The sequence below is a fragment of the Pezoporus flaviventris genome, unplaced genomic scaffold (assembly GCF_033815535.1).
Source record: "Pezoporus flaviventris isolate CSIRO_AGI_PZ_B2104156 unplaced genomic scaffold, CSIRO_AGI_Pfla_v1 ptg000008l, whole genome shotgun sequence".
In the NCBI taxonomy this organism is placed as follows: domain Eukaryota; kingdom Metazoa; phylum Chordata; class Aves; order Psittaciformes; family Psittacidae; genus Pezoporus; species Pezoporus flaviventris.
In genome coordinates, this window is record NW_026892556.1 from 414,883 (window position 1) to 436,813 (window position 21,931).

General features: G+C 63.4%; 1 protein-coding gene across 2 annotated transcripts; it reads right to left on the minus strand.

The window, feature by feature from the left end:
- Positions 1 to 2,446: 2,446 nt before the first annotated feature.
- KCNQ4 (potassium voltage-gated channel subfamily Q member 4) lies at positions 2,447 to 20,414 on the minus strand. 2 transcript variants are annotated; one of them, XM_061449768.1, is made up of 14 exons: positions 20,167 to 20,414; positions 11,605 to 11,695; positions 10,865 to 10,991; positions 10,595 to 10,770; positions 10,395 to 10,520; positions 10,174 to 10,311; positions 9,944 to 10,039; positions 9,641 to 9,729; positions 7,544 to 7,699; positions 5,062 to 5,276; positions 4,845 to 4,947; positions 4,469 to 4,600; positions 4,204 to 4,339; positions 2,447 to 4,099 (listed from the first exon to the last, which is right to left on the minus strand). In XM_061449768.1, the coding sequence occupies exons 1-14, from the start codon at positions 20,412 to 20,414 to the stop codon at positions 3,881 to 3,883; spliced, it is 2,052 nt and encodes a 683-aa protein (XP_061305752.1). In that variant the 3' UTR covers positions 2,447 to 3,880. The 2 variants fall into 2 exon arrangements, with proteins under 2 accessions (XP_061305752.1, XP_061305753.1); XM_061449769.1 differs by lacking the exon at positions 20,167 to 20,414 and having other exon boundaries at positions 10,174 to 10,284; positions 11,605 to 11,724.
- Between the last annotated feature and the right edge of the window lie 1,517 nt (positions 20,415 to 21,931).

A 21,931-nucleotide genomic window follows, 5' to 3' on the forward strand; every position in this document is an offset into this window, starting at 1 on the left:
CGGCCGGGCCGCGCTGCCCCTCCCCGGGCGGGGCGAGGGTCGGGCTCGGGGCTCCGGTCGGGGCGGGCGGGAGAGAGAAGCGCGGCCCCGACCCCCCCCCCCCCCCCCCCCCTCGGCCGGGGTACCCAGCGGCACCTCCTGCCCTGCGGACCGGGGTTCCCCGGGTCCTGCTGCCAGCCCCGCGCCTTCACAAACTGGGGGGTCCCGGCAGCCCCGGTAGCACCCAGCGGGGTCCCTCTGCTGCCTGGGACGTGGAGGGGAGCGAGGGGAGCCCCTCGCCCCTCCCAGCACCCCAGCTGCAGGTGGTCGGTGGATGCAAGTGACACAGGGAGGGATGCCGACGGAGGGACACCCCATCGCCACCCAGGGCACGGAGTCGGTGTCTCTTGGATTCAGGCCCACGTCGAGGTGCTGAGGACCTGGGAATGGGGGTCTTGGCCACCCCACAGGTCCCGGTTTCCCCTGCAGGCCCAGCGCTCACTGCAGTGCTTCAGATGCCCACCCCAGGGCTCTTGCCTAGTCTCTGCCCCACAAGGAGCATCTCCCAGCTTTGCCGAGGGATTCCTCCTGGTTCCCATCTTCAGCCTGTGGGGAGGATGCTGGGACTCATCAGGGTGTGCTTGCACCCCAAGACCCCATATACAGGGAGCACCGCATCCCACTGGGCATGAGAGCTGCCAGGGACCCCCCAGGGTGCTCTGAGTGCCCAGACAAGGGTCCTGCAAGAGCCACATCCAGAGACCCCTGCCCAGCTCCTCAGCTGTTGTTCTCAAAAGGGCTTTTCCTGGAAGTGTGGCCTTGGGCTGGAGCTTGAGCTCGAGGGCTCTGGAGTGCCTCAGGAAGGAACTGGTCCAGCCCGGAGTCCGGCTGTCTCCATGACTGGACTGCCAGGAATTCAGTGCGTCACAAATTCCCCAAGACCCTCAGGGAACAAAGCAGAGCCACTGGCCAAAAGGACATCCCCAGCTTCTGCTCCGGGTCCTTGTGCTGCTGCTAGGCAGCTCCCTGGAAGTGGCTGAGGATGCCGTGGGGTGCTGCCAGCAGAGCTGGCCCCTTCCCATTGCAGCCCCCATTCCCCCCACAGCAGATAGGGGCTCGTGAGTGGCAGCGAGAGCAGCAACAGTCCAAGTGCTTGTGACCCCCCTTTGCTTCCTGCACCATGCTCTGCATGCCAAGTGTGGCTCCTGGTGGGACACAGTGATGCAGCACTACTGGGTCACAGTTTGCTGCCTTCTCTGATGCCAACATCTCCCCCACTGCGTGGCCATGCTTCGGGGAGTGCCAGCCTCTGGCACACGTGGGGCAGCCAAGGTGGACGAGGGCAAAGTCCAGGTGGGGCACCTTGGGCTCACGTGGCTGCAGGAAGCAGAGGAAGGAGCTGTGGGTTGGCATCGTGCCTGTCCTGCCCTCACCCCTGCTGCCTGTGCTCTGCAGGAGAGCAGGTCCCACCTCTGCATGGAGATGTGGAAAGAGCCCAGAGCCAGGTGGGTTGGTTCTGGATGCCCCATGGAGCAGCAGGGACGCACTGAGCCGCACCATTGCACAGCGCAAGGTGAGCACCCCAGCGATGCACAACCCCGTGCACGATCCCTTCAAACCCACCCTGGAAAGCCACCGATCAGGCCAGGGAGCCGGGCAGTTTGCTCACACGGGGCTTTCCTGCTGCATCCTGGCTCCCCCTTCAAAGCCTCTGCTTCAAAGCAGCGTGAGCAGGAGGTGCGCAGCGTCAAGGATCCCCAGGGATCACCCAGAGGGTCCAGGGGACCGGAGTCACCCCAAAGCCCCCATCCCAGCAGGCTGGGGCAGTGCTGGGGGAAGTGGGGCCAGGGCAGGGAGGCGCTGGCCCCCGCAGTGCTCCGAGCCAGCGCTGAGTTTGTTGGCAAGAAGCAGCCAGGAAAGGCAGGACCGACCTGCGGCCGGCCCCGGCTTCCTCCCCGGCCAGCACCGGGGCAGGGCGGCGCGGGAAGGGGCCACCTCGAACCCCCGACACTTGCAGGCTGAGGCTCACATTGTCCCCACGACCTCCAGCGCACAGGGATGGGGTGAAGGCTTTGTGGTCCCTTGAGGGGTTGTGGTGTCCTGGGTAAGGGGGCTGCACCCCCCCACCCCTCCGTGGTCCTGTGGCAGCACCATTCCCCCCTTGGGGACACACTGCGACACTTCTAAAGAGGCAGATGGGACACAGCGACCCTCTCAGGGGGTCCAACCGCAGGGCATCAGCCCCTCTGCCGCGGCATCGCGCCTGCAGCCACAGGCACGCAGCGCCGTGGATGTGGGGATTGAGCCGGAGTCGGGGACCCGTTCTCATGTCGGGGGGCTCAGGGCGAACCCGGGGGGCGTCATTGTGGTGGCCGGACGGTCAGGGCCCGTGGCCGCGGTGCTCGGTGGCGGGGCTGGAGTGCCACCTCCCGGGGGAGCCGCGACAGAGACGCGGGCGGCGCGGCCCCTGCTCCAGGCTTTAATGAAACCAGTCCGTTAACGAGTTAATAAAGTGAGGTAACGGCACGCGGGGAGGGCTGCCGGCACCCGCCACACTTAACCCACCCGGTCAGCTGCTGCGTGCGCATGCACCCATGGCACCCACACCAACCCACCCGTGGCACCCAACCAGCCCCTTGTGCCCCCACAGCACCGCTGCCCCACCAACCGGGGTGAGAGGACGGGGCCAGGGTGGCATGGGAGCACTGGGGAGGCTGCAGGTGGCTCTGGCCACATGCACTGACAAGGCAGAGAAACGAGCAGGGTTCGGGGTTCCCCAGTGCAGGAGCAGAGGCACAGGGGGGCTGGGTAAGGGGGTGCAAATCCCATGGTGCAAAGCCCAGAGAGGGCTGCACTGGCAGCAAGGGGATGGCCACCACCGAGCCCCCCGGGACCCCCGGCTGCCCCAGCTCAGCAAACTTTGGCACTACCATGATCCTGCAGGGCTGGAAACCGGCCCCGGCTCTGGGGTCAGGGCATGACAGGAGTCATGGACAACAGCCCCCCAGCTGATCTGTGCCTCTCAGTCCATAGAAGGGATGGGGATATGGACAGCACTGCAGGACCAGACAGGGAAGGAATCCTCTAAGCAGGAATAGGGTCTGGGATACAAGAGGGAGAGATGGCTCTTTGGGACCACTGTCCCCATTGCCTGTGCTGCATCCCTTCCTCCTCCACAGCCTCTGCCCAGCCCTGAGCCCCCGTGGGCAGCAGGATCCAGCCCTGTGTGCTGGTGGAGGGAGCTGCTTATTGCCTATGAGCCCCATGGGTTGCTCTTCCCGGGGATATTGCATATTAAGACATTATTGCATAAATATATATATGTCATCTATATATATATTGCCCTGGGAGCATGCACGGGCAGGCAGAAGGCTCTGCTGTGCTTCTAGAGGTGCAGCCAGAGCTGCAAGCAGAGAAACAACCCAGGCAGAGGAGGGTGAAGGGGGCAGACCCCTGTTACCCAGCCTGAGGGGGGCCTGACACAGTCCTGACACAGGTAGAACCACAATGGGTCTTGCCCCAACATCCCTTCTCGGTCCCAGTAGCAGGAGGGAGAGGGAGCCTTGCATAGCTGGAGCTGACCCTGGCTCAGCTCTGGGGCACCAGGCTGGACCCTGATGAGGAGCTGGATGGGGCTCAGCCTGGAGCATCCCCACCATGGCTGGGGAGCACTCAAGGGCCCAGGAGCTTGGGGGTCTCACCCCTGAGGAGGGGCAGGAGCATCCCAGCAGTGTGGTCTGGCCATGGAGCAGAGCTGCTGACTCCCAGCCCATCCCGGTGTGGGCGCCCCACTGCAGCCGTGCTCCCACAGAGGAAGACTTGGTTCAAGTAACGCAGTGAGGGCATCCCAGCACCCATCCCGGAGGCTGCACGTGGCAGGATCCATCCGCTGCCACCCTGCTCAGTCCATGTTGGTGCTGGCCGACCTGGAGATGCTGAGGGTCTGCGCAGAGACTGAGATGTCCTCGTGGTCCACGGGGCTGTGGTAGTCGGAGGTGATGTCTGGCTCGCAGGGGGGCACCTGCACAGCGGCCAGGCTGAAGGAGTTGATGGAACCCTTGCGGAGGCACTGGGAGTAGAGCCCAAGCAGCAGGTCCAGCTTGTGCTCGATGGACTGTACCTGCAAGGGTGGGCAGAGCTGGGGGGGTCCATCCCCATGGAGGAAGGACACGGGGGTGCCGGCTGGGGATGGTTTCAAGCTCCCGGGGGTGGCCCCCTCCTGACCTGTCTCTCCACCTTGACCACACGCCCCATCATGCTGAGCTCGTCCACCAGCTCCGTCTCCAGCGCCGGCTTCTCCACCTTCTCCCGCACCTTCTTGTCCACAGTGAGGGTGCCCCTGCCCACAATCTGGTCCACGCTGGCAGGGAGGGAAGGGGCACAGCTCATCACTCCCAGCGGGAACTGAGGGAATGAGGCCATAAGGGGCTCTGGGGACATGGTCATGACTAGTGATGGGTGACCCAGGCAAGCCTCGAGGGCAGCTCACCGCATCTGCAGGCTCTTGATCCTGCCCAGCATGTCCAGGTGACCGGCCGAGTACTGCTCGATGACATCCTTGACGTCATAGGGACGCAAGGTCTCCTTGAACTTCCTTTTGGCCACCAGGAACTTCAGGATCCTGCAGGAACACGGGGCTGGCACTGGGGAACCCCAGCGGGTCCATGCTGGGGGGGAGGGGGGAGCACTTGCGAAACACCAAGGTCCTGACCACTGCCCCTTTGGGATTGAGCCAGGATCCATCCCTGCTCCCTGCCTGGCTTGGGCACCACCATGGGCTGGACCGGGGCTCTCTGGACAGATCCACTCATCCAGCTGGGAATGGCAGCGCAAGCACTGGGGGACACAGGAGGGGATGGCCTCACCTGACCGCCCGGATGAGGGTCTTCACGGCTGGCATGATGTCCTCGCAGGTCAGGTCGCAGTGGGAGCTCTTCTCCTCGCCGCTGTCCTCCAACGGGCAGTCAGCTGTGGATGGAGCAGAGACCGAGGGCTGCAGAGACCCCTCTGTCCCCTGAAAAGCCTGCACCCCCCTGCATGGCCCCACATCTACATGTGGAGCCCACCAGTCCCATGGCTCACCCTCGACTGTGGTCCGCGGCTTGAGCCTCAGGGATGCTCGGAAGCGCGTCCGGTCGTTGAAGCTCCAGCTCTTCTGCACCTTGGTGGGGCTGGAGGCCTCAGGGAGGTCCTCGGTGCTGGGGGAGCGGTGCAGGGGGGGGCCGAGGTGCTGCCTGCCCCGGCTGCCTCGCTGCGAGCTGCTCAGCCGGATCCGCTCCTTGATGCCCATCCTGTTGCTGTGCGAGAAGAGCCGGGCGGGCAGGTCAGTGAGGGGGGACAGGGATGGGGACAGGGCAAGGAGCAGATGGATCCCTGCTGTGGAAATACCCGGTGCCCACACGGTGGGGGTGAGGTTGGGGGTGTCTGTGCCGAGCTCATGGAGAGTCCCTGGCACATGATGGGCACAAGGTTTGAGCTGGGCTAGGGGCAGGTGATGCCGTGTTCCCATGAAGGAGCGGCTCTGGGGTTACTCCTTGAAACACCTTTTTTTCTCCCCAGAAGCAGAGAAAGGAGACACAGAGAGGGAAGGAGAGAACAGAGAGGTATGGTGATGGGGAGGACACAGCAGAGCAATGGCAGAACAACCGGCCCGTCCCACAGGGAGCAGCGCTGCTCCTGCTCCATCCCTGCTGGCACGGAGGCACCCAGCCAGGCCTCTTCATCCTTCTCATCCTCCTCCTGGCTACACCACCTGATTCAGGCTCTGCTCCAACGGGCGAGCAGAGCAGCCCCTGCCTGCCCTAACGCAAGTTCTGATCCCAGGTCCAGCCAGGGGAAGAAACAGGCATCGTTTATGGAGGACCTACACAAAAACACCACCTGGAGCTCCCTTTCGTAGGATGCAGGACCACAGGCACACCTTGGGCCATGCAAGGAGGCCAAGCAGATGCACAGCCCCTGAGCAGAGGAAGCCAGAGCCTTTGGGAAGCCTCCTGCATCTCCTGGGGCAGGAATCCCAGGGCAAGTCAGAGGGAAAGGGAGGGTACTCCCAGTGCAGGTTACTGGTGAGCTGGTCCCAGGCAGGGCTGCCACAAGCCCCTGCAGTGGGTGTCATGCGATCCATGCCGGAGCATGGGAAGGATATGTCCTGGGGGACAAATGAGATTCAGTTTATCCAAGTGCCCTGTTGATGGCCATGGCAACCCCAGCACGGCCAATGGACCACGCTCATCCATGCTGCATGGGAGGGGAAACTGAGGCAGGGGTTGATGTGGGGACACTGGGGACAGGCAGCTCAGCACAGGCCATGCACAGACCCCTCTGCCATGCAGAAGAATCAGCCTGCAGCCTCTGACCCTGCTGGCTCAAGCCCTGGCCCCTGCTCCCTGCAGCCAGCACAGGCACCATGCAGGATGCTGTACCTCCGTCTCCAAGTGCCCCACGTCCGCAAGAGCCTCCTCTTGCCACTAAAGATGGGGCTGGAGGGGCAGGGCAAAGACACAGGAGAAAAGAATTAGCCCTTGGTCAGGAGCATCCCAGGCCCCAGTGCTCCAGGCATGACCCAGTGCATGGGTGCAGGGGCCCAGCCTGCCATGGTGAGCATCGCATCACCCACTGCACCAGCCACGGTACCCACTTGTGCTGTGGAGGCAAGAAGCACGAGTAACACTGTTTGTGTAGGTCCTACATAAACACTGAACGCCTGCCCCGCAGGGGAAGGGCCGGTTTCCCAGCAGTGGGGCTCTCCCAAAGAGCCATTTGGTGCTGGCACGTTACCTGAGGCGTAAGCACTTGTGAGGCTGCACATCCTCCTCCTTCCAGCTTGGGGGGTGAATGGGAGGCACAGGAGGTTTGGGGTGGTTGGAGGGATGGAGAGGAGGAGGTTGAGCAGGGCAGGGGAGGAGAGAGAGAGAAGATGAGATGTTATGAGAGGTGATGCTCACAGAGGAGATGGGGGCTTGGCCCCCCCCCCAGCTGGGATGGCTGGGGGGGGTTCAGTCCCTCCCCTGCCAGCTTCTGAGCCCAACAAACCCATACTCACCTTGGGTCTGGCAGGAGCTCCAGGTCCCCCAGCCCCACACCTCGCTGGACCTCCCATAGCCCCTGCTCCATCGTCACAGGGGAAACCGAGGCACGAAGCCTGCCTCTCCCCACCTAACCCTGACGCTGGCCCGGGTTCTCCTGGCACTGGAGCAGCTTGGCGTGGCTGCTGCAGGCACGGGAGCCCCCTCGGACGGGAGGAGCTGGGTTTGCTCTCGCCTGGCTCTGCAGCAGCCCCAGCCCCACGGGCTCACAGCACTGCCCCCGCAGGACCATTTCCAGCCTCTCTGGGCTGCCCTGCGCAGGGTCCTGGTGCCGCGAGGGGGAGAGGAGCGGCGCCAGAGGCTTCCCCGTGGCCCAGGGGGAGTCCATGGAGGCCGAGCGCGGCCCCGCCGGAGGCAGCGGCAGGAGCGGGACTCTGGGTTGATGCTGACGAGCACCGCGGTGGCACCGCAGGAGGACAGAGAGGAGCAGAGAGAGGGCAGAGAGGGGAGAACACGGGGCTGGGGCTGCACCCTCCTACCTGTCCCCTGAACAAGCAGCGGGGCTGGCGCTTTTCTGGCCAGGGGTGAAGGGGTGATAAGGCGGTGGGGCTCCGTCCGGCAACTTTTTCACCTCTGAATTCCTAAATCCTCCGTTGCGGACTCGGTGCAAATGCTCAAAGATAAGGACCAGTTCTCTGAGGTTGGGGTTAAATAAAAACATGGAGAAATTAAACCTTCCAAAGCAAAGGAGCTGAGCAAACCCAGGCTGCGCAACACCAGGCTGCCTGCGAGCCAAAGCAAAACTAGGGCAAAAGAAGCAGCAAAACCCAGCACTTTTCTTTTGAAAGACGGTTTCTTAACAGCTCCGAGCGCTGCTGCTGGCTCCTGGGGTGACAGAGCAGGGGCAGGGGTGCTGGGAGCCCCCCCGAGGGGCTGGATGGCTGCGGGCAGTGATGGGTCAGGCAGGGAACACGCAGGACAAACACCGTGCCACGGCGCGGGGACAGGGGTGCTCGCCTCCACCTGCCCCGGGGGCCTGGGCGCTGCTGGAGCAGCCAGGAGGGGCGAGCTCAGAGCTGGCTCTATCCCAACCCCTGGCACAGCGGGAGGGGCCGGTGGAGCCCCCGTGGTGCCCGCACTGGGATTGCCCCGCAGTGGTGCTGGGGAAGCCGCATCTCCGGGGTTGGGACCAGAGGGAAGCGCGCGCGGCTGGTGAGAGCCTGTCCTTGAACAGATGGAGTGAAACAGAACGCGTCTGTCACTGCGAAGGAGCTCGTGGATACAGCAGGGGCAGGACGTGCAGGCAGGGTAGGATGTGCAGGCAGGGTAGGATGTGCAGGCAGGGGCAGGACGTGCAGGCATTGTCGGATGTGCAGGCATTGTAGGATGTGCAGGCATTGTAGGATGTGCAGGCAGGGTAGGATGTGCAGGCAGGGGCAGGACGTGCAGGCAGGGGCAGGACGTGCAGGCATGGTAGGATGTGCAGGCAGGGTAGGATGTGCAGGCAGGGGCAGGACGTGCAGGCAGGGGCAGGACGTGCAGGCAGGGTAGGATGTGCAGGCAGGGGCAGGACGTGCAGGCAGGGGCAGGATGCGCAGGCAGGGGCAGGACGTGCAGGCAGGGGCAGGACGTGCAGGCAGGGTAGGATGTGCAGGCAGGGGCAGGACGTGCAGGCAGGGGCAGGATGCGCAGGCAGGGGCAGGACGTGCAGGCAGGGGCAGGACGTGCAGGCAGGGTAGGATGTGCAGGCAGGGGCAGGACGTGCAGGCAGGGGCAGGATGCGCAGGCAGGGGCAGGACGTGCAGGCAGGGGCAGGACGTGCAGGCAGGGGCAGGACGTGCAGGCAGGGGCAGACCCTGGTGAGCTTGATGTGATGGGAACACACAGGGTATCTTCAAGCATCAAGGCAAAATCCAGGGGCCCCAAGAGGGGAGAAGGTGACATGGGCAGGGCATGGGGCTCCCTGCCAGACCCCCACGTCCCTCTACTCTGCTGCCAGGCTCAGAGCCAGCTCCTGGCTGGCTGCAGCTCCATTCCCTCAGCCAAGAGGTCCCGTGGCACCATCCTCTTCCTTATGGTGATGCTGGAGGAAGGCTATGGATGGGGCAAGAGGGGACAAGGGTGGGATGGATCCTGGAGGATGGTGAGGATGGAGGAAGGAATCCCAGCCTGTTTTGTATTAAAAGAGCCTTAAAGCTCATCCAGTTCCAGCCCCTGTCACAGGCAGGGACACCTTCCACTGGAGCAGCTTGCTCTAAGCCCCTGTGTCCAACCTGGCCTTGAGCACTGCCAGGGATGGGGCAGCCACAGCTTCTTTGGGCACCCTGTGCCAGCGCCTCAGCACCCTCACAGGGAAGAGCTTCTGCCTTATCTCCAACCTGAACTTCCCCTATTTGTTTGAACCCGTCACCCCTTGTCCTGCCCCTACGGTCCCTGGTGAGGAGCCCCAGACTCCAGCAGATGCTGTGCTCCAGTGTCCCGGGGCTGAGCGAGGCTCCAACCGCGCTGCTCCGCCCCACAGAGCCCTCAGCGGCTGCACGTGGCCCCTCGTGGCAGGGTGTGCCCAGGCTGTGGGGCACCCCATAGCCCCACAGGGATCCCCTGGGACACCTGCAGCCCTCGGCCGCGCTGCCTACCTGAAGGCGGGCAGGAGGCTATCGTAGTAACACCAGGTGGCCGTCAGGTACGTGCGGTTGATGTCCGTCGAGTACAGGCGCCAGGCAGCCTGCAGGAAGCGAGGAGAGCTCCTGAGCCCCTGCCAGCCCCGCACATCCCTTGGCCACCACAGGCAGAGCCCGGCACCCAGGAGCCACCTCTGGTGTTCAGTGTTTGGGTTCCACCTGCAGCAGGCAGGGGCAGGCAGAGCAGATGGGGTGGGGGGAGAGTGGAGCATCCCCGGGAAGGGATTCGATTGGATGGGATATGCAGCCCTGTGCTACCTGAATCAGGTTCGCAGCTGGAGTCCTCCTCTTCTCAAAGTGCTTCTGCCGATGCTGCTCCTGCACTTTCAGGGCGAAGCCAGAGCCCAGGATCCCCTGGGGATGGGAAAGAATGGGGTCTGTGGGTGCCAGCAGAGACGGGGAAGCTCCCACCACAGGGGTGGATTTGGTCCCTTTGTCTCCATTTCTGTGGGGCTGGAGGCACAGGGACCTCTCTCTGCCCTACTCACAGCGGGCAGTGCGAAGAATGAGATGCCGAGCAGGGCGAAGCCGGCCGCCAGCATCCGCCCCAGCCACGTCTGCGGTGTCTTGTCCCCGTAGCCAATGGTGGTGAGGGTGACCTGCCCAGGGGCAGAGCAGGAAGAGGCCTGGAGGGAGCTCCCCCACCGCAGCCCCATCCCACCCTCCTCGTCCCCTCCCGGCACTGGGGGGCCGTGGCGGCCGAGCTTACCGTGCCCCACCACAGGGAGTCGGCGTAGGTGGCAAACTGAGCATTGGCATCCTTCTCAGCCAGGTAGACAAGGAAGGAGGCGAAGATGAGCACCAGGAACCCGATGTACCAGGCGGTGATGAGCTCCTGCTGGGGCACGGGGGGTGAGAGGGGCTCGGGGGCTGTGTGTGTGGGGCCGCACCGGGACCGCACGTCCTCACCTTGCTGTGCGCATAGACAACAGAGCCCAGAAGCTTCCAGGTGCCGCCGCGCCGGTCCATGCGCACCATGCGCAGGATCTGCAGGAAGCGCATGCTGCGCAGCGCCGACGTGGCGAAGATGTTGCCCTGCGTGCCCGCAGCGATGACGGCCACCGAGGCCACGCAGACGATGAAGTCTGGGGACAAGCAGAGGTTTCCCCACCATCCGCAGCAGGGGCTGACGCTGCCACTCCCCGCATCCCAGCGCTCCCACCCCGAGCATCCCGGTACCTATCACGCAGAAGGGCTTCCTGGCGAAGCGGAACCGTCCCCGCCAGCCGCGGTAGCGGCAGCAGCAGCCGGCGGCCCACACACGGATGATGTACTCCATGCCGAACACCACGATCATGACAAACTCCTGCCGGGGGAAAAGAGGGACACGGGGGTGAGGTGGGGGGTACTCGGCTTTGGGGGGGGCAAAGTGAAATGCAGGTGTTGAGGGTGCAGGAGGGAGAATGGTGTCGCCCTGACACAGCCGCGCTTGAAGCCATCCCCAGGGAATCAGGGCAGCGAGACGGGAGCCGCAGGCGCCGAGCCTGTGTGAGCAGCCCCGGCTCCTGCCTGTGCCAAGCTCGTACCGAGCTGGGTCCTTTTCCTCCACCGTCAGCATTGTCCTCCTGCCTCTCACACACTGCTTACTCGTGGAAAGTCACAAGGACCTTCCCAATTTAGTCTCCATCACTCGGGAGAACTCCGGCGTCAGCTCTTTGTGACAGTTTGGGGGAAAGTTGCCTTTTTTAGCCCCTCCTGCCCTGCCTTTTCCAGCCGTTTGTACCTGTCTGCACCAGTGGCAGTGGTGGGGCTCCCTGAGCTGACAGCTCCTGTCACGAACACCAACGACCAATAGTGATATCTGGGCTGGGAAGGGGTTGGAGGGGTTTTGTCTGTGATCTTGTCTTTTAGAGCGTAATGGGGGGGGGGGGGGACGGGGGAACGGACACACCCCAAGCACAGCCCTGCTCCCCACTTACCAGGATGAAGAGGCACTCGTTGGCCAGTTTCTGGTGCTCCTGGATGGTGGAGAAGACCGACAGCACCAGGCAGCTGAAGACGAGGAGGAATCTGGAACGAGAGCAGGTCAATGTGGGCATCAGGGCAGGCTGCTCACACTGGGGACCCCCTTGTGCAACCCCGGGCATGGGCTCGATGCATGATGCCCCCCCTGACATCACTCCCACTGGTCCCCCCATGTGATGGGGACCAGCCTTGTGTAGCACCCGCACATCCCTGGGCAGCAGCAGGAGGAGGACCAGGCTCCAGCAGCCTCATGGCTCAGCGCCAGGCTCTGCTGCAGCCTCTGCCCAGGGAAACCAACCACTAATTAAAGGCAGGGAGGGAAGACAGGGGTCCTGCACCACAGCAGGGTGCTGCTGCTGCAGAACAGGGACCAGAGCTTTTCCTGACAACTCCCAGCATCACTGCCACTGAGGGGATCCATTCCTGAGAGCTAGCTTAAGGCACAAGGGGCTTTGGCCCATTTAAAATAGAGAAGGGGGGGGAAGAAAAGAGACTGAAGCTGAAGCAAATGAAACTCCAAAAATACATTTTTTCCCCTGATCCAGCGATTCTAAAAATAGAAATAGGAGGGTTTGTGCCACCAGCCACGTGACGGCGCGCTATGGGCCACCACTGCCAGAGCCGGCGCCAGGATGGCACTGGGGCACTGGGCACTGGTAGCACCAGGGTGGATGGGGTGAGGCCGGCAGGACAAGTGAGGCAGCCTTGGCACGATGTCCTCAAGCGGGTGAGCACCCACCCTGCCCACCCAGCACCATCTCCCCAGTGCCCATGGGACCCATCAATGGTGTGGGGGGCACCCACTTGGGACCCCGCTCCCATCTCCTCTTGTTGCTGACATGGAATTTAGAGCCAGACCTGGACCAGCTGAGGGGTGAAACCAGACCTGACCAGCATCCCTGCCCCACTGATGGGGGGAGACCCTGGTTGATGCAGGGGAGAGGAGAGGATGCTCTGTGTTCTCTGCACACCCAGACAAGGGGGTAGCACCCAGCTCAAACCCCAGCCTGAAGGGGACAGGCAGGTCCCCTTCCCCAAAACCACGAGGAGGGGAAACAGGAGACGGGACTGATGGAAGAGAAACCCCGGGAAACAGGAGAAAGGCTGGATCCAGAGCACGGAAAAGGGAGAACCGGAGCAACACACCATGAGCGAGCTACAGGAAGGATGGGGCTGAGGGTACCGCAGGCTAAACACCACCCTGCCCTCGCTGCAGAGGACGAGGCTCCTCTCTCAGGCACTGCCCATCTGCAAGGCAGAGGCTGGAGCCAGTTCCTTCTCCCTCTGAATTATTAATGGAGCCCCTTTCCTCCAGCACAGCAGTTCTGCGTTAACTCCTCCAGCAGCCGATGGCACAGCCGGGCACATGAAGCCCCTGTCCTGCCCGTGCCAGCACAGCGGGCAGGGGGGCCACGGGCAGGGAGCACGCTGCCGGCTGCTGCTTCCCAGGCACCGTGGTCTGAGAGCAGCCCCAGAGCTGGTGAGCAGGACCTCAGCAGTGAGGATCACACAGTCGGGACTTAGCAGGCAATTGCATGGGCAGCGAAGCAGAAAAGGCAGGAATCTCCCAGCCTGCAAAGATTTGTCCCTCTCACCCCAGCCAGGAGCAGGAAGGGGGGGGTCTCGGTACCTGGGATGCTGCTCCCATGGGATGTGCTGTGGGTGACCCTGCCTTGGGGAGCAGCAAATCACAGTTAGCACCAAGCTGAGGCCCCCACTTCTCACCATGAGCAATGGGGCTGGTTGGTAAACCCGTGCTGCAGACACTTTCCACCCAGCCCCCGGCATCTCACAGGATTTGGTGGAGGATACAGGCATGTGAGGCCCCTTGGGGCAGGCTGGGAAAGAAACTTTCTGGGAACACATCACCTGCTTGGAATTAAATCATAAGCCTGGGCAAGCGCCCCGTCCCACTGCCGGCAATGCGTAAGCAGCTTAGCGAGAGGGTCAGATGCCTGAAGGCAGTGATGCCAGCAGTGCCAGGCTTCCCACCCACCAAGTGAGGCCAAGAACCCAGGAGCAGCACCAGGGAACATGGGGATGGTGCAGAGATGGTGGGGCAGGAGCCAGCAGCATCCTCACTGCCTCCCTGCTCCCCTGCGCCAGCATCCCATGGGATGCAGGGAGCAGATGCTGTTGTTGCTGAGCCGATGCATCAGCTCTCCCCAATTAAACTTCCCAGCTCCCAGCAGCCCCCTCCCCAAGGGGTTCCCACCACCATCCACACAGCTTCCCACCGACACATGTCCCATACAGAAGGGGACACAAGGATGGGATCCCTCCGGCTGCTCTCACCCCAGAGGGAGCAGAGCCTGGCTGCAGGAACATTCCTCCCCAGAATAATTAAAAATCGATGGGGGGCCTGGCTTGGAGCAGGCGAATCTCCTCCCATTAATCTTCATTACAATGGACTTTGCCATATGCTGCTGCCCACCCCAGCAGCGTGATGCCAATGGAGATCCAGGTGAGCTGGGAAAGCTGCTGAGCACAGGGAAGTGGGGCCAGGTCAGCAAGGAGCAGAGCTGGGCATGGGGGCAGCAACCAGCACCCAGTGCCCACCCAGACACCCCTGGGCTGCAGCCTGGTACAGCCCGGGAGAAGCTGTGCCACGGCACCACGGTCAGTGAAGGCACCGTGATGCTCAGAGCACGTGCAGTGGGATGGGATGGCACAGGGCAGCCCAGCTGCAGCCCCAGCCCCAGCAAGCAGCCAGTGTCCAGGCTTGGAACAGGGGTGACACTGGGCACCCCTGTGTCCCAGCAGGGCTGGCCCAGACCCCGTTTCACTCTCCCCCTGCGCAGGCAGCATAAGGGAGGCTCACAGTGAGCCCAGCAATAACTCAGCAGAAGGAAAATACCATGTGCTGTAGGATAAACAGCTCAGCCAGGGGATGAGCGAGCAACAGCCTCCTCCCAACGGCACAGCTCCCTTCTCTGCCAAACCTGACCCCATCCCGGTGCTGGCAGCAGTGCTGAGTGCCCACCCGGGCTGTACCCACTGCTATGCCACTGTGGGAACCCCGGAATCCCAGCCTGGTTTGGGTTGGAAGGGACCTCAAAGCTCCTCCAACTCCAACCCCTGCCATGGGCAGGGACCCCTTCCACTGGAGCAGCTTGCTCCAAGCCCCTGTGTCCAACCTGGCCTTGAACACTGCCAGGGATGGGGCAGCCACAGCTTCTTTGGGCACCCTGTGCCAGCGCCTCAGCACCCTCACAGGGAAGAATTTCTTCCCAGTATCTACTCTAAATCTCTCTCACAGTTTTAAGCCATTACCCCTGGTCCTCCCCATACATCCCTTGTCCAAAACCCCTCTCCAGGTTTCTTCTGGCTGTTTGGACCAACAGTGGCCAAGCCCAGCTCCAGTGGGATGGGGATGAGGACGCAGATCGTGCTTTGCTCTCCAGCCTCCCCAGCCCAGAGGCTCAGCTCCCCGAGCACCGTCTGCAGCTGCATAAACACAGTTTATAAATCCCCATCCCTCTGCGCAGCAGCCCATGGGCAGAGGTGGAGCAGGCGGCCTGTCTGCCCCGCGGGATATAAATAACCGGGTGTACTGAGCCTGTTTGCGCCCGTAACCATGGCACAGGGTCCATCCCGCACTGCAGAGCAGCAGCAAAGCACCGAGCCCTTCCCCACGGTCAGGGAAACCGGAGCTGGAGCCAGGAGCCAGCCCAGCACCGCTGCGGCACCGGCACTGCCAACCCCAGCACATGCTCAGAGCAGGGTCCACGGCCTGGTTATTGTCCATGGGAGAAGGAACGTGCTGCTCTGAGTGCCCTCCTCACCCCAGAGCCAGAGGTGCAGCAGGACAGCGCCTTTCCAGCACCCTGATGCAGACTAAAAGCAGGGCTGGGATGAGGAGCGGGCTGCAAACCTTCTCCTGCCGCCCAGCAGCACCCACAGCAGCAGCTCCAGATGACATCCCAAGGCACGCAGCAGCCAATGGCCCCAGCGTCCTTGTGCTTTGACAAGCAGGAGCCAAAGCCTGCAGACAGCATCACCCATCGCCCTCGCACTGCACAAGTCTGCACCCCCCTGTGACTCCCATCACCCCGCTTCACTGTCCCCACGGGGAGCTCGGTCACAAGGCTCCTGCGCACAGTGCCAAGATGCTCACACGGAGCGGCCGAGATAGTTTTGCTCTTGAATCATCTGGCAAGGAGCTGGCTTAAGGAGGGGAAAAGGAACCCAGCGTGTTTTCAGCTGCACCTTCAGTGCGTGGTGGGCTTTGAGCCCCCGGAGAGGGACTGGGGCTGCCCCCAGCTCCAGCACCCAGGGACTCCACAGGGAATGGGGAGCTTTGGGGGACAGGTGCATGGAGAGCCCCAAGAAGTCGAGGCAGGCTGAGACCCCAAGTGCACTGCACAGAGGGCAGAAGCACCCATGGGCAGACAGACGGTCAGGCCCAGGCACTAGCTCAGCCCCACTCCAACCTTCATCCACACAGAGTGCTGCTGAACATCACCTCTGCATCCCGCAGCAGTGGGGCATCCCCCATCCTCAGGTACCCAAACTGGCACCTCCTGCTCCGGGCTGAGGAGCAGCAAGAGCGGAAAGGGGAAAAAAAAGAAAAATAATCAATGCCCAGTTTCATATTGCGCCAAAGTCTCTTAATTTTATGCCCTGGTAACACTGCAGCAGGCTGGGAAGTGCTGCGCCGGCTTCTCCTCCCGCTGGCGTGTCCCCCAAATGCAGCTCCCGTTTCAAGCCCGGGGAGGTGAGCAGAGCCAGCCCCGCGAGCAGGACCCCTGCTCAGGGCACAGCCTCCCCAACCCCTTTTCTCTGGGCCATACAAGAGCAGCAGCACAGCAGGAGGCCACCAACCACACCAGCCCCTGCGGGAGATGCAGTGATGGCACGTTACAACCCAGAGCAAGGGGTGAAGAGATTTCCTGCAAACCCTCTGGGCCATGGAACAGCCCCGGATGGGTTGGCAAAGGGTTGGGATGGAGCTGCTGCAGACAGCGACCATGGGAGCAATGGCCAGCCTGGCGGGGAAAGCGCCCTCTCACTGCCCAAGTGGTGATGGAGGGATGCGGCGAGATGAGGGGAGCACGGCACCACAGCCCTCCTCCCTGCAGCAGGGACAACAAGACCCCTCCTGCACACCACAGCCCTCAGCCGGACCACAGCAGGACCGGAGCACCGGGAAGCTCAGGGACAGACCTGCTGTCAGCAGCCTGGTCCCCGGCCAGTGCTTGGGGGGGACCTGCCAACTGCTGCCCTGTGCCCATCAGCACCCTCTGTCCCTGCCAGCTGGGATCCCCATGGCTCCGAGTGAGGAGAGCCCAGTGCTGGTGCCTGGCATTGCTCAACCAGTGCCAGGGCTGCCCCAGGACCCAGCTCCCAAAACACACACGGGGACTTGACAGCACCAAATGCAAGAGCAAGGGTGCCACGAGCACCCCCAGGCTCTTTGCTCTCATCTTCTCCCTGCCCCGGGTACACGGTGACACTTCCACAAAGGCAATGACACCAAGTCAACCCAGTGGCACCCAGTGAGGTCAGGGTGGCAGGCAGGGGCTTGCGGGCTGTTCCCGGTGCTGCCAGCTCAGTGTTCCCTAATTTGCTCCAGAAGCTGTTCTTCATTAAAGCGTTCCTCTAGGAACCGGGGAAGTGCTGAGCTGCACTTTTGGTGCACCCAGCGGTTTCATAACCATCGACACCAGCTCCCAGACCCTGGCTCCCATCAGGGAGCCCCCTGGGGACCATGCTGGGGGGGGGGGGGGGGGGGCTGGCAGATGGCCCCAGCGAGCCCGGCTGCAGGGAGAAGCCTCAAAGTGCAGCAGGAACAGCTCGAACTGAAACCTGTCCAGTGCAGCTCCCAGCTGCGGGACAGCCCACGGCCGGGCAGCACCAGGCTGGGCTGGCAGTGCTGCCTGTGCCAAGGGCAGAAGCCTGCAGTGGGTCCCCAACAGCCCCATGCACAGCACAAAGCAGGAACTGGGTACGAGAACAGCCTTCCCCTTGGCTTAAGAGAAAGGGATTGGGAAAGGAAGTTTTCATTTTGCCTTCTGGCTCTAAAGCCTTTAGGTTAATGCACTGGTCACGCTCCTGCATTTGCTCTGCAAGCTCCAGGGCTGGAAACTGATTTCAAGAGGACAAGGCACAGCTCTGAAACCCCAAGTGTCTCTCCATGGTCAGCACAGGGTTAGAGGGGATGGTGCTGCCTAGTCAGCACCACACACCTCAGCCACGGCTCGGTCCCTGCACGGGCACCCACATTCACAGCGTCCCCTTCCTACAAAGGCTGCAGCATGGGAACGCACAGGAATGCCCCGCACAGGACCCTGAGGGGCCGTGAAGCCCCAGCAGCAGCTCTGAGCCCATCGGGCCAGAGCCCAGCACAGCTCAGGGGCTGCAGACACTGTGAAGCCACCAAACCACCCTGCATCAGCCCAGCCCCAAGTGCTGGGCACAGGAAGCTATTTGGGATCAGTTCTCCAACCAAGAGAGACTGGATTTGTCCTTTAAACGGTACCAGCTCACCCCTGCTCCGTGCTCCTGCCGTTAGACTGCTCCGGGGAGGGAAGCGCGTTGCTCATCAGCAGGTGTTCCCATCCTAACAGCTCTCAGCCCCATGGAGCCAGGCAGCGCTCAGCCCTCAGCATGGCCCTGAGCTCAGGCTCCATCTCCCCCGTGCCTCGGTCTCCCCTCACGTAGGGGTAACACCTCCCTCCTCTCCTTGGCACTCAGGGCTCACGTCCTGAGGCACCCAAGTTCCTGAGAACAGTGCCCTGCGCTGCTGTACACAGAAGAAACAGCTACTTTGGAGAGCCAGAAATGAGCCACGCTGACAGCAAACGGCTTCACGGAACATTCACCCACATCTTGCACCCACTGTGTCACCTTCCCGGCTCTGAAGCCAGCGAGTGACGCAACCCCATATCCTCCGAGTGCTCCACAGGCTTTGTTCCTGCTGCAGACCGGGCATCTCTTGCCCCCACAGAGCAATGACTGTCCCCTACAGCCTGGTGCAGGAGGGACCTGAGGCCCGGTGATGGGAGCAGACAGGTCTGATGTGGCTGTTCCTGGGGCAAAACATGCACAGGTTGGGAGGAGGAACTAGTGGAGGACACTAGGACACATGAGTCTCAACTGCGAGATGAGGGCATCTCTCTTCCAGCACCTACACCAAAGAGTCTGGTCCCCCTCCTGCAGCGGGAGGTTTTCGCTGCCATCGTTAATTCCCTGCAGGAAAAGCTCATTTGAGGGCAGGATTTGCAGCGTAGGGATTCTTGTGGAAGCTCAGGGCAGGCGTTACAAATGGCCCCCGAGCTCCTCTCCCGCTCCCCCGGGAGCTGAGGTGCCCTCTCAGCCAGTGACTAACTCATCCTGCCGCCCCGATGTGCTCACCTCGGCAGGACCCGCTCTGCTGCCTCCTAATGAGCTCCCGCACCCCGGTAACGGCCCAGCTCGGAGGGGAGGGCAGGAGGCAGGCTTGGCTCACGGTGGCACAGGGGGCTGCGCACGCAAGCACACAGAGGGAAACCACTTCCCCCGCCATGGCTGCAGGGGTGTCCCGGCAGTGTCCGGTGCAGTCCTGGGCTGGAGCATCCAGAACAACAGCCCCAGCATGGAGCCTCCCCTCAGCCCTGGGGGAGTTGTGGGTACCCCAGCTCCGCATCCCTGCTCCAGCTCTCAAAGCAACCCCAAAGGGCTGAGTTTGTTACTTAGCCCTGAGCTGCGCGTCGTGGAGAAGCTTCTTTGCAAAACCCATGGGTTGTCCAGGGAGCAGCGACACAAACTGCATGGAGCCAGGGCAGGGAGCAGATGGGGCCCTGGGAGCATCCCAAGCTCCATCGCTGGAGAGGGATGATAAAGTGCAGGGGATTGACAGCGGCCGTGACCCAAGAATGGGCACAGCTCTTGGGGTACAGCAGCCAGCGGCTGCAGGGACAAGGACACCCCTTCCCCACCTTCCTCCGTCCCATCCCGGCACAGCTCCGGGGGTGCCGGGCTCTGGCACTTCTGCCGTCCCAGCACTCCAGGTACACAACAAGACGAGGAGCCTCTTCCCACCCGGATCTATGCGGTCAGACTGTGGGGAGCTCTGCCTTTAAGGCTCAGAGAACCCGGCAGCAGCCGAGGGGGCAGCGGGATGTGGCCCAGCTCCGCGCCGGTGCCGCCGGGAAGGGGCTCGCTGCACCGGGGACACCAGGTCCCATCCCCCGGGACGCGCTCAGTTCCCCGCAACCGGAGCCGGTGCCACGGATCCACTCGGTCCCCGCTCGCCCTCCCCCCGGGATCCCGCAGCGCGCTGCTCCCATCGCTCCGACCCCGCTACCGGGACGAGCGGCTGGAAGCGGCACCGGCGGCGCTTCCCCGCCACCAAAACACGGAGAAACTTCTCCGGTGGAGCCCGGGAGCCGGAGCTCGGTGCGGGGCTCGCTCGGAACCACCCCTGCCCGCGGCTCCCCGCGCTCCCTTCCCCTCGGGCACGGGCACCAGCAGCGCCCGACCCCGCGTTCCCCCGGGACGCCGCTGCCCGCCGCTCCCCGCCCGCCGGCACTCACATGAAGACGTGGTAGACGAAGGCCCACCCGCGGGGCCGCTCCAGCACGTTGTACAGGCAGTTCTGGAGGCGGCGGCGGCAGCAGCGCGGGGACCCGGCGGGGCGGGGGGCGGCCCCGGGGCGCGGCCCCGGCGGCAGCCCCCGGCGGCGGGGCGGGGGGGTCCCGCCGGGCTGCCCGGTGCCCTCGGTGCGCACCGCGGTCAGCGCCAGCACCGCCCGCCGGTCCCCGCCGCCCTCCGCCCCGGCCATGGCGCGGCCCCGCTCAGGGCACCGCCGCCCGCTGCATTCCCCCCCCGCGCTGCCGCCGCTCCTCCTTTGGACGCGGCGCGCCCCGGTCCCGCTCCCGGTGCCACCTGCCTTTAGCTGCCCGCCGCCGGGCCCTCCCCCGCGGGGCAGGCCCGCCCCGCCGTACCTGGCCCCCGCCCCCGGGACGGGGCTGGAGGTGGGGGGAGAAGGAGCGCGGGGCCGCCTCCATCGGTTTCCCCGGTGGGAGCTCCGGTCCGGTTGCGGGACCCTTCCCCGTGAGGGTACTGGGGAGCGGGGACTTCTGCTGCCCCCCAGCAGCGGGCAGCGAGCCCCGGCCACGGTTGTGGAGCACCCCGGGAGTGAGCACCCCAGACCACGGGGTGCGGAGCATCCTGTGAGTATCCCAAGCCATGGGGCATGGAGCAAGCATCCCAAACCAGGGGGTGTGGAGCACTTCGGGAATGAGCATCCCAAATCAGGCGGTGTGGAGCACCCTGGGATTCAGCTTCCCAAACCCCATGGCATCAGAGATCTCTGGCTGGAGCACCCCAGGCACAAGCTCCATGGGGCAGCTGGCACCGACGCGCCCCCCCTGCTGCTTGACACAGAGCACCCCAGCCCAGGCCACCCCTTTCCTTTCCTTTGCTCAGGGGCCAGGAATTGCTGGGCACACCGAGGTTTAGAGAGACACCAAATACCTACAGGTGTGTTTCCCAGCGGTTTTCCCATCTGCCTGATGCCCCTCCACACAGCCTCCCATTAACCACTGGGGAAACTGAGGCAGGTGCTGGGAGTCCCTTTCCAAGCAACCCAGGGGCAGAGGAGTCCCGTCCCTGCTGTCCCCGTGCACCCTCTGCACCTTTGCAGCAGCGGGGTCCCCCCACCCCCGCAGGGCTCACTCAGAGCAGAGCAACCTAAAGCCTTTGGTTGGTGAATTATTTAACGTGGTGTTGGAGATCCTGGCACGGGCCCTCTGAGCACTGCGGTCTTGGGGAGCTCTGGGGAACCGCACCATAAAGAGGTTATTTTAATAGACAACAGCAAATGTTATTTACTGGTGCACAGGGACTGGTGCTGGTGAAACTCGCCCCAGGAACCAGCCCGCATCCCCTCCCAGGATGCTGCCCCATCCTGCTGCCACTCGGCCCTCACTGCAGCGAGAGCCGTGTCCATGGAGGCTGCGATCCTGTGAATCCAAGCCCAGTTCTCCCCAGGGAAGCTGCGGGGTCTCCTCTGTGCTCCCCTCCTGCCCTCACCCCCTCTGCTGGGAACGCAGCTCCTGGACCATGGCCCTGGCTGCGCTCAGGGTGCCCCCGGAACGCCTCGGCCCCGGCAGTGGGAGCACCTTGACCTTCACCGGCTGCCTTCGGTTCAGCGTATGCCCAAGGTTTAGGTTTCACCTGGTGATTGATTAAAGCCTCCGGGCTGCGGCGGGGGCAGAGGGAAGGTGACCTGGAAAGGACTGCGGCCAAGGTGGGCCCTTGCTGGAGAGGAGTCGGGGCGGTTGTGGAGTTGTTTCG

Excerpts from the sequence above, each read along its gene's own strand:
- KCNQ4 (XM_061449768.1), bottom strand. The coding sequence starts at position 20,414 with ATGGCCGGGGCGGAGGGCGGCGGGGACCGGCGGGCGGTGCTGGCGCTG. Across the intron at positions 10,040-10,173 it reads CATTCTTCGCACTGCCCGCT|GGGATCCTGGGCTCTGGCTT; the intron begins GTGAGTAGGGCA and ends TCCCATCCCCAG. Across the intron at positions 4,100-4,203 it reads TGGTCAAGGTGGAGAGACAG|GTACAGTCCATCGAGCACAA; the intron begins GTCAGGAGGGGG and ends CCACCCTTGCAG.